At 42.0% G+C, this 11,879-nt stretch overlaps 1 protein-coding gene across 10 annotated transcripts in view; it reads left to right on the plus strand.

Annotated features, from left to right (window-relative positions):
• The window catches only part of rasgrp3 (RAS guanyl releasing protein 3 (calcium and DAG-regulated)), a 36,545-nt gene that overhangs the window by 5,716 nt on the left and 18,950 nt on the right, over nt 1–11,879 (plus strand). For 7 of the 10 annotated variants that reach the window (XR_014125574.1, XM_035532907.2, XM_081721645.1 and 4 more), the window contains exons 2-4: nt 9,183–9,371; nt 10,208–10,310; nt 10,967–11,029. Coding sequence is in view for 9 of the 10 variants with exons in the window: in XM_035532907.2 (XP_035388800.2) it covers nt 9,302–9,371; nt 10,208–10,310; nt 10,967–11,029 (236 nt within the window). In the remaining variant the exon portion in view is untranslated. Of the gene's footprint in view, nt 1–4,453; nt 4,744–9,182; nt 9,372–10,207; nt 10,311–10,966; nt 11,030–11,879 lie in introns of those variants that run through there. The other 3 variants (XM_081721648.1, XM_081721651.1, XM_081721644.1) reach the window with 2 other exon arrangements.

Raw genomic sequence — 11,879 nt, forward strand, 5'->3', positions numbered from 1 at the left:
GTTTGGTATCGTAAATGGTGCCTGGAGCTTGTTGATCGGTAGAGAAAGAACTGATGTTTGTCTCTGATGACACACTTTCTCACATATACTCTCTTCACCATAGCGACCAGCCCTCTGATCTCACTCTGGGCAGACGATTCGGCTTCTACAATAGAAATTCGGGAGTTTTGCTTAGTGAGGTCATACTGGACAAACTTACTGCTTGTTTTGACTGACACATTATTGAAACAAAGGCTCTAAATGAGGACTCTGAGCTGCTCTAAATGGGGACTATTGTTTAAAGTGGAAAAGTAGCATTGCATACAATTGTTGTGTCTAAAGGTTGATGTATATGCCATTGTTGTGCTGGTGTGTAAGGGTCAGGATAAGATTAACATGCTTTCTGCAGCCGTACATTAGTGCGCATCATTAGCTTTCTTTAGAAAAGAGGAGGAAATCATGTGATTCTTCAGAGAATAAAGATTCTGCATGAGTGCTTTTCTTACACATCCTGTTCATCAGTCGCTGGCAGCAACCACAACCTGCTTTTAGCTTTAAAAACAGAGAGGGGGAAGAATGAGAAGAGTGGAAAAGCAGAGAGCAGAAAACGAGGTGATTGTGGATGACAGCTATTTGTTAATCACAGACAACTATCCGTCCACTCTCTCTCTATCTCTCTGTCTCTCTCTCTCTGTCTCTCTCTCTCTGTCTCTCTCTCTCTCTCTCTCTCTCTGTCTCTCTCTCTATCTCTCTCTGTCTCTCCCTCTCTCTCTCTCTCTTTATCTCTCTCTCTCTCTGTCTCTCTCTCTCTCAACTGCTCTCTTACTTGCTCTTTCTGTTTCACCCTCTCTGACTCTCTTTCTCACATACAAACATAGAAACACACAAAAGTTTAACTCAACAGGATGAAATGGTGGTTGCCCTCCCCTCCTGGTTAGACACCATGACGTGTTTCCTGTGTGCTGTGTTTCAGTTTACCTTGCTGTCGGTCTGTTTTTAGCCAGGAGAGGAAACACACTGAGAAAGAATAGAAGGAAGTGGACGTGCCATTTGGACAAACAGTCCCAGAGAGATCTGACAGTGGGAGGGAGAGAGAGAGAATTCTATCAGCACCACGGCTGAGTGGAGTATCATTTTGTGTGTGTGTGTGTGTGTGTGTGTGTGTGTGTGTGTGTGTGTGTGTAAATACACGTAATACATGTGTAAATACGTGTGGGAACAGAGCAGGTGTTTACATGCCTGATAGAACCCAGCCATGTGGTGGACACGGATCCGTCTGGAGGTGGAGTTTGTCACTGTGTTCCTCTGTACTGGGTCTGCTGTCTCTCAGTAAATCACAGCACCAACCAACGTACACTCACAATTTCTCAAGACTTGCATGACCCACCTCGTAAGAAAGGTTAAAGTTTAGTGCTGGGTTTGAATGATCCATAGGGTTTCGGTTAGGGTTAGGGTTAGATCAATAGGGACATCGCCATGGAAATGGATTTTAGATTCATGTTCATTGCAACCACTTTGCTGAAAGAGAAAGACAGACAGACTGCAGTCATAGACGTCCACAGCTTGCTCTGCAGTAGCCTGAGCAGCTAAGAACAGTGTGTGTGTGTAGACCACTGGCACAACCTCCACATGTATAAAGACCACTGTATGACATCAGGACCTATTATTCATGAGTGTGAATTTATTTGGAGTGGTAACCTCAGGTATATTGGCTCATGACTACACAGGGTCATATTACCTCTTTAGAGAAAGTTTCTCTTAAGCGCTCATTAATCTTAAATGTTTGCTCTTTATATCATAGTAGCATAATTTGTCATAGTTGATATTTGATTGATAATTGAGCTTCATAAAATAATTTAACAAACACCATTTCCAAAACATAAATGCATGACAATTAGAGTACATTTTATGTTATATTAAAAATATATAACCTATGTTTTCTCACTGTGTTTTAGTTTTACTGTCAGTTTAATTACTGCATGACTAACTGGTTTTACTGGTGCTTATTACTGAAGAGTGCTGTGTGACTAACTGGTTTTACTGGTGATTATTACTGAAGGCTGCTGCGTGACTAACTGGTTTTACTGGTGATGATTACTGAAGACTGCTGCGCGACTAAATGGTTTTACTGGTGTTTATTACTGAAGACTGCTGCGTGACTAACTGGTTTTACTGGTGATGATTACTGAAGACTGCTGCGTGACTAACTGGTTTTACTGGTGTTTATTACTGAAGGCTGCTGCATGACTAACTGGTTTTACTGGTGTTTATTACTGAAGACTGCTGCGTGACTAACTGGTTTTACTGGTGATTATTACTGAAGGCTGCTGCGTGACTAACTGGTTTTACTGGTGATTATTACTGAAGGCTGCTGCGCGACTAACTGGTTTTACTGGTGTTTATTACTGAAGGCTGCTGCGTGACTAACTGGTTTTACTGGTGATGATTACTGAAGACTGCTGCGTGACTAACTGGTTTTGCTGGTGATTATTACTGAAGACTGCTGCGTGACTAACTGGTTTTACTGGTGTTTATTACTGAAGGCTGCTGCGTGACACTGGTTTTACTGGTGTTTATTACTGAAGACTGGATTCAAGATAGGCTGATGTCATTTTCGTTGCATATAATAAAGCCTTTGATAAAACATGTTTCAGTGGTTAAGGTACTGGACTAGTAATCAGAAGGTTGCCAGTTCAAGTCCCACCACTGCCAAGTTGCCACTGTTGGGCCCCTGAACAAGACCCTTAACCTAACTGGTTTTACTGGTGATTATTACTGAAGGCTGCTGTGTGACTAACTGGTTTTACTGGTGTTTATTACTGAAGGCTGCTGTGTGACTAACTGGTTTTACTGGTGTTTATTACTGAAGCTCTTCTTGTTCTCTAAGCTGCTTTTTCCATCCAACTTGAATAAAAACATTTTTACAAAAAACAATAAACAGATTTTAGGATGACACTCATGTGGTACTTTACCTCAGTACCTTTAAAGGACATGAAATATTAACAAAAGGAAAAATGACTTCTTCAGTTTGACATATCTTTAGTTGATTATGTTTTTTAACTTGAATAAATACTCTACACAGTGAAAGTAAGTGAGGATGTGTTTGTGTTTCACAAATGTTTCACTAATGCAACTTGCAGTTGAAGTCAAGGCATGATACTAACTTCTGAACATACTGAACATACTGAATACTGGACACTACATTCTAGATAATAAAAATAACTGTGCAAACTTGCATTTTGAGACAGCCTCCCAGTACTATGAGAATTTTAAAACAGCTGTTTTGTTTGGAATCTCCTTGAATCTTTCTGTTTGTTCAGAAGAGAAGTGCATCTGTGATCAACGGTTTTACTCACAAGCGTTTTATACTTTAACCGTACTTAAAGAAGAGGTTGTCAGCTTCTTGTCTCTGACGTTTTTGAAAGTTTGAGACAATCTAAAAAGTGGAAGAGATAGAGGAGATCTGATAAGAACACTAAAGCTGTTGTAAAGGTTTGGGATGCTATCATTATCAAGACAAGAAACAACAGTTTTAGTAACGTGTTGGTTAAAGAAAAAAACAGTGAACCCGTCCTTTTAATTTGTGTGCCAATTATGTTGTTGGATTTTGTAGTTTAAACAAATGTACTTTTTACCAACACACATCTAGAACTTGATGTTCAGTCATTGATCTGAACATAGTGTACAAAAATAATGAGGAACAAAATTTTGTCACTTATAACAGTTTTCTAAATAAAGTATAAGTTTCTTGGTTTTATTCCTTCCTTGCTTTTTGTTTTTTTAGTTATTGAGCACTATAAGTTGTAGACAGTGGTGGAAAAGTAGTTCTTACTGGTGGTGAAGTCACAAACAGAAATGTTCTGCTAACTTACGCTGGTGCCTGAGCTGATGGGTGTGAATCAGTGTGAAAATTGCTCTCTCTCTCTCTCTCTCTCTCTCTCTCTCTCTCTCTCTCTCTCTCTCTCTCTCTCTCTCTCTCCCCTCTCTCTCTCTCTCTCTCTCCCTCTCCCTCTCTCAGTCCCTCCACCTCTCTCACTCTCTCTCTCTCTCCCCTCTCTCTCTCTCCCCTCTCTCTCTCTCCCTCTCTCTCTCTCCCTCTCTCAGTCCCTCCACCTCTCTCCCCCCCCTCTCTCTCTCTCTCTCTCTCTCTCTCTCTCCCTCTCTCTCTCTCTCCCCTCTCTCGCTCTCCCTCTCTCTCTCTCTCTCTCTCTCCCCTCTCTCTCTCCCTCTCTCAGTCCCTCCACCTCTCTCCCTCTATCTCTCTCTCTCTCTCTCTCCCCTCTCTCTCTCCCTCTCTCAGTCCCTCCACCTCTCTCCCTCTATCTCTCTCTCTCCCTCTCTCTCTCTCTCTCTCTCTCTCCCCTCTCTCTCTCTCCCTCTCTCTCTCTCTCTCTCTCTCTCTCTCTCTCCCCTCTCTCTCTCCCTCTCTCAGTCCCTCCACCTCTCTCCCTCTCTCTCTCTCTCTCTCCCCCCCAAACACCACGCGACCCTTCTCTCTGTCCTCCATGCTCACTCCGACCTCCCCTCACCTCTACTGCCCTCTCACTTCTCCTCTTGGTTTCTCCTTGATTGGCTGCAGTTCAGCATTATATGAGCCATGTGTCTGCATTGTGGGCTGGTGTTTATAAACAGGCTGTTGGGGTAGTTGGGCAGCGTCGGTCAGTCTGAACAGATACAGCGGAGAACAATCTAAACCACAGTCATCTCAGAGGAATACATTAGAAATTAAACACACTTTTACCACAATGTCTGGAGTTACGGATGGTAAGTGAATCAGTTTTTGTAAAAAAAAAAACTCTCACTATTTCTCACTACAAAATCATTCTCTCTCTCTCCCTCCCCCCTCCCCTCTCTGTACTACTACGGGTTCAGATACTGGATTTTGATGTTTGTCTTTTTTGGCTCTGAGAGTGTACTGCAGCTGTACAGCAGACTGTGTACATGCTGGCTGTGTGCTGCGATGTGGAAGGGAGTTATGGTGTGTATTGTAGTTATGGTGTGTATTGTAGTTATGGCGTGTATTGTAGTTATGGCGTGTATTGTAGTTATGGTGTGTATTGTAGTTATGGCGTGTATTGTAGTTATGGTGTGTATTGTAGTTATGGCGTGTATTGTAGTTATGGTGTGTATTGTAGTTATGGTGTGTATTTTTACACTCTTCAGGAGGCTTCATGGATGTGTTTACCTTTAAACTGTCGAACATGTTGTCTGAGCCTCACAAACTTCTGGAGCCTAATTATTTAAAAATGTTTTATTCACTTAAGTAATCACTAACACGTCCATTAATGTATTCTGAGGTACTTAATTCTGCTTGAATGTATTTCTTGTCTTGTGTAAATTAGTTACCTTTAGTTGGTGAGTCATGGGTGAGCTTTGTCCTATCTATTAAGAGACATAAAGCAATTCTCTTTTTTGAGCATTGGGCAGGAACTGCTGTTCCGGCCTTGGTCTGACTGTATAACTAAACAGAAAGGCCACTGGTTTTATCTGACACATGATTGATGTTAAAGTGCTTCTGTTGCTGTGGTACTTCAGGTTTTGTTTCATAATGTGCAGCAAATTCAGAACATATGTTAGACACACCAGAGGCCTAACCCTACATTTACAAATGTTCATTTCTAACTTCAAACACTCTCTACTGGACTCTTCATGACCGCTGTTCCAAATCCATAACTGAAGTCATATTTTTTCACTTCTGCACTCTCACAGAGCTTCACATGGTTTCATTTCAGAGTTTTACTTCATAACTGGCTAAGCAATAAGAGTCAGACTGAAACACGACTTCTGACTAATTTCAATTGTGCATAGATTATGTGCAGAGCTAAATTCATGAATTTAATTTATCAAAAATGAATCAAGACAATGGTTTCCATAAGCCATTTGACTAAATGCAACTAATACAATTTTACTATGATACAATTCATTATAGTTATAAATGTCTAGCGGGATTTAGCAGGTACTTAGGATAATTAAGTATGTTAAAACAAGATGCAACTCATGACATATAATTACATTATACGATATCTTTGTATTAATTTAGGGCCCTGCCTGATTACATAGGCAGGAACCAGGCATACATTTCCTTAAAGCAAAAACCCTGTAGCACAGAGGTGTAGCAACCTCAGACTCTCAGACTGCTAGGCATCAGGCTCTCAGACTCAGAGACGTCCGACTCTCAGACCCAGAGACCTCAGACTCTCAGACTAAGAGATATCAGACACTCAGACCCAGAGAACTCAGATTCTCAGACCTTTGCATTTTAAAAATAGAGTTGGGGTGCTTAACTCAATACATCATAGCAAAGGACTGAAAACTGGTGAAGTCCAGCTGGCATTGTTAACATCATACTAACTTACACTCACCACTGTGCATTAATAATTAACAACTTTAATCTCATGTTTATAATTTTGGGCACCAGGTACTTATGGGCAACAGCCACCCAGTCACAGGGGTTAGGGTTGGGTTAGGGATAACCCTAACACCCTGTCACAAGAGTTAGTGTTAAGATTAACTATAACACCCTGATACAAGGGTTAGGGTTAGTGTTAGGGTTAGGGTTAGTTTTAGGGTTAGTGTTAGTGTTAGGGTTAGGGTTACGGTTAGAGTTAGGGTTAGTGTTATGGTTAGTGTTAGGGTTAACCCTAATGCCCAGTCACAAGGGTTAATGTTAAGATTAACTATGACACCCTGTTACAAGGGTTAGGGTTAATGTTAGGGTTAACCATTACACCCAGTCACATGGGTTAGTGTTAAGATTAACTATAACACTCTGTTACAAGGGTTAGTGTTAGTGTTAGGGTTATGATTATGGTTAGGGTTAGAGTTAGGGTTTGTGTTAGGGTTAACCATAACACCCAGTCGCAAGCTACAAACCATTAAACTGCACCTTTTGTGGCACTAAATCTTGTTTACCATTTGGAACCATGTTTATGTGCACAGAATGCTGACATATAGAACTATAACACGATTCTTCATTACATCTTCACATGTGAAAAGTCAGCACTTAGTCACGCATACAAACTCAGTCCTGATTAATATCCAGAAAATGACAGTCTGGAATATTTGCAGTAGACAATTACACAAGGACTCATGCAACTAGAATGGTTTGACACCAGACTACTCAGGAAAGCTCTTACACATTAAATATTAAATATGCAAGAAGAGTAGGTGAGGCCAGTAGGTTCCACTTCAGTTCTCACTGTGAGGCTGGAAAGGAACAGAGACATGGACCAGAACAATATATCACTGTTCCAATGTTCTTCACCATCTCCACCAAATCTCCATAGACTTAGTGTGGTGTGCCATGTGACATCACCAACCTTTAAACATCTTGAAGCCATCTGTCCAGAGAGCCAGTATAAAGATGGGCATTGGACTTGTCCAGGTGGATACTGCTGTGAGGTAGTAGAGCATGTGGAATATGGTCTGGACATCTCTGACCCTTAACAGTGCCGTTCTGAGATCGTGCCACTGAAGATTTGTGGGAACGGAACAGAGCTCCAAGGGGTTTGATGTCATCACTGAGTTTGATTGCCTGTGTTCATGCTTTCGTTGAAGTCTACTTGTCTCTGTCTCCAGCCACTGAGGAGTTCAGCTCTTACAAAATGGCTACAGTTCACATCAATATATGCCTAAAGGTCACAGAAATTTTGAATTTTGGATCATTGGTTTGCCATTTGATTTACTTTTTTTCCTCACCTGCCAGTAATTTGCCTGAAATGATTTTGACAGTAATGTCATTTACGACTTGACATTAATGACCAAAGCAGACGTGGACATCCTTTTATTGATGTGATTTAGCTCTAGGGCCTTACGTATGCGGTAGCAGGTGGCTTGATGAAAGGGAGATTAGAAGAACTGACAAACATGTCTTTTGTCTTTTGCTTCCTTAGCAGGTCTTGTAGTATTTTTATAAGCATTTATCTGAGTAGCACTAGTGTGGGTCAGAATAGACACCATGGCTTGGGCAGAACTGTGTGTCTGCACACTATAACTGTAAGCTGTGTGTTTTTAATAGCTGAGCGTGTGGTATTTTTATGAGAGCTCTTCTCTCTCGACTCGATTTGTGCAAGAGTTTTTTTTCTTAGAGCAACTTGTCTAAATGCTCTTCACTAAAAACCTCATCCTAATCGGAAATGATTTCATCAAGGTTTTAGTGAAAAATACACCAACAACTATTTAAAAGACTGGCACTTCACTTCCTGTGTTTGGTTATATATCAGTGAAACAACAGTGACACGAAGTGAGATATTTATCTTAATTATTCAGCCAGTGTGGAAAAGGTGACTTAGAATCACCAAACAGAACAAATGAGGTTTATAATCATACAAAATCTAAGTGACACTAACGCTTCTGTTCTTTAAGAGAGTTGCTTCATAATGCACCATGACCTGAAGACCTACACAAGTTCCTCTACTGGATCATTTATACAATAATAAAATTATTTCAGATGTTTTAGTGTAAAACACAAGATGAAACTGCAGATTCTGCACCTGATCCAGTGTGCATCCTGTCGGTGTCATTCAGGCTGTGATGAGTGCACACAGAGGCAGTGGGGCAGTTTTCAGCCAACTGCAATTTCTCACTTGGTTTGCACCGATGGTATCACCTGTGAAATTAATTGGAGTAAACAATATAGCCTGTAATAGAAGTTTTAATTAATTAAATAATCACTTGTTATATTAGTTTGACCAATTATATCAGCTGAGATATGTCAGATTTGTCAGTGCAGGGTAAGTCATTTTGAGAAGTGTGTGCATGGATTTTAAACCAGTATTATGGAGTGTCCATGTGAACCATTACACAACTACTCCTCATTCCTGTCTGTGGGCCAGAATAATAGTGTGCCATCTGGGTGCAAATCTGCACACTCCATCAGGCACACCAGAGTGCGAGAGACTGGTGCAGGAGGAGGGGAGATGAGAAGAGGAGGAGAGGAGAGGAGAGGGGAAGGGGGGGAGAAGAAAAGAGGCTGGAAGATAAAGGAAAGAAAATGAACAGAAAATATGTACTGTTGCAGGAGTTCATTACAGAGTGCATACATCAGAGAGTAGGGTGTGGCATCACACACGCACACATGCAAAGCAATATGCTAGATTTGCACAGCATGAACCCCAATACTGCGGGAAAAAATGTAAGTGAAATATTTGAGATTTCATATATTAAGACTTAAGGTAATGTACAACCTTTTCCCTCTTCCACAGTTCTGTGGCAGTACGGGTAGCCACAGGGTCTCTGACTGTCACATTGGTGGAGGAGGGGGCTCAGCTGTCTGATGGCACAGAGTTACACACCCCAGTGAGGTCAGGTGGGCCTGCAGGTCATGGGGTCATTTCCGCTGGGGAAAGCGGCACCGCTGGAGATGCTGATAGACGCGTGCATCCAGGCTTTTGGTGAGTGTGAAGGCATCCAAGTGGCCGGTGACTTCCAAACAGTCCACAATCCAAGGGCATCACTGTACTGAGGACCTGACTCAGCTGTGTTAGGGGAGGGTTAGTGTTAGGGTTAGTGTTAGGATTAGGAACTGACCCAGCTGTGTTAGGGGAGAGTGACGGTTAGGGTTAGGGACTGATTCAGATGTGTTAGGGTTAGTGTTAGTGTTAAGGTTAGGATTAGGAACTGACTCAGCTATGTTAGGGGAGGATTAGTGTTAGTGTTAGGGTTAGGAATTGACTCAGCTGTGTTAGGGTTCGTGTTAGGGTTAGGAATTGACTCAGCTGTGTTAGGGTTAGTGTTAATGTTAGGGTTAGGGTTAGGATTAGGAACTGACTCAGCTGTGTTAGGGTTAGTGTTAAAGTTAGGGTTAGGGTTAGGATTAGGAACTGACTCAGCTGTGTTAGGGTTAGTGTTAATGTTAGGGTTAGGGTTAGGATTAGGAACTGACTCAGCTGTGTTAGGGTTAGTGTTAAAGTTAGGGTTAGGGTTAGGATTAGGAACTGACTCAGCTGTGTTAGGGGAAGGAACCGAACAAGGACCCGCTGGTCTTTCTGGACTGGGTTGAGAGCCTCAATGACGAAAAAAATAATAGTAGAAACATTCCATTTAGAAACATGTAATAAACACTAGTTTAACATTAAAATACTTTGAAAATATATACACTAAGTAAGATATACACTAAGATGGTTCATTTGGCAGAATTGATGTCTTATTTACCAGCACATCTCATATAACGTTTGTGTGTGTGTGTGTGTGTGTGTGTGTGTGTGTGTGTGTGTGTGTGTGTGTGTAGATGATGATGGAGAACTTCGAGGGAATCAACTTCCTCGGACGCTCCTCCTCATGCATCGCTGGTACGTCTCCTCCACAGAGCTAGCGGGAAAGCTCCTACTGATATATCCTTCACCTGCTGTGTGTGTGTGTGTGTGTCTGTCTGTTTGTGTCTGTGTGTGTCTATGTGAGTGAGTGTGCATATGTGTGTGTGTGTGTGTGTGTGTGTGTGTGTGTGTGTGTGTGTGTGTGTGTGTGTGTGTGTGTGTTTGTGCGTGCGTGAGTGAGTGTTATGCATGTGCATTGGTTTAATTGACTGCATACACTTGGAAACTGCCAAGTCCAAGTGTGAGGGACACGTAGTCACAGGCGAACAGTGAATGGAACAGATGCACATTGGTCCTGCTCACTAATCCCCTCCCCACAGGCTGCTGCACCAGACCACACAACTCTCACGTCAGACGGTACATTCACACTGAGCGCATGTGCACGCAGAACCAGAGGCCTGGTGATCTCGGAGTTGAGTCTCAGCTTGGTGGCTGTGTCTTAACTTCCCAGGCTGTTCCCACATACAAGCAGTAATGAATATTTGCAGAATGACAAATGCTTGAGCATGTGGGACAAGGAGGGACAATATGGGATTTATGTGCATCATGTCCTCAGTATAATGAAGATTTAAAATGATGTCTTTAATGGAATATGTAAATGTGTGTGTGTGTGTGTGTGTGTGTGTGTGTGACTGAGCTTCTTCATTGATGTACTGTCCTTGACAAGCACGTACGTATCGTGACTGTGCTGGAGAGGACAGTGAGCCTACACGGCTGAAGATCTGTTATTTAATGAGGTAAATAAGCAGTTCAGGTCATTTTCTCCCTCTCAACTCTTCAGCAAGGTTTTGCATCGCTAGGCAACCACCTGCAGCAGATCGTACTGAGCAGAGCAGATCAGATCCCATTCTGGTGGCTGTCTGGGTTTCCTGTTCTTTCTTCCTCCACGCTGCTAAAAGCTGTGCTCTCAGAAGGAGTGACAGAGGTTCATGAAAAAGTCCAGTCCATAGACTAGTCATCCTGTTTTATTTGTAGTGGGAAAAGAACCCAAGGACTCGACCGTCTGTTGTGCGTTCTGAACAAACCAGGGCTTCAGGCTTGCTCTGTCCCTCTTGGTCTCCTTCTCGCTGCTTTCTAGAACCATCTGTGATTTTTTTGCATGACGTTTTGTTAGTTCTTTCTCCAGATGAGCTCTGTTCCTCACTTCACACATGGCTCCACACTGCAGGATGGTGTAACACATGGCAGCCTGAGGTGTTTGGGTGTAGGTTGTGTGTGTAAATGTCGGAACACTGACACTGAAGGAGTCAGAACACTGACACTGTCAGACTGAAGGTCAAAATCTGAAAATCACTGGAAGTCTGTCAGGGAGGCAGAAATCCCAGAATAAAGTTTAGGATGCTGCAGCTAACTGCTACCCAGACCAGGGCTGGATATACATGGGCAGCGATGACATCAAAAATATGACACAGATGCAACCAATAATAAGTGGCCTGGCCAGGGGTGGAGCTAATGTACAATAATGTAGACTAATGTACAATAATGTACAATAATGTATACAAATATAGACTACTATTTGTATACAATAATGTATACAAATATAGACCACTAATATAGACTAATATACACTAATGTATACTAATATAA

The sequence above is a fragment of the Electrophorus electricus genome, chromosome 10 (genome assembly GCF_041902795.1).
Source record: "Electrophorus electricus isolate QZ-2024a chromosome 10, ASM4190279v1, whole genome shotgun sequence".
Taxonomy (NCBI): Eukaryota; Metazoa; Chordata; class Actinopteri; order Gymnotiformes; family Gymnotidae; genus Electrophorus; species Electrophorus electricus.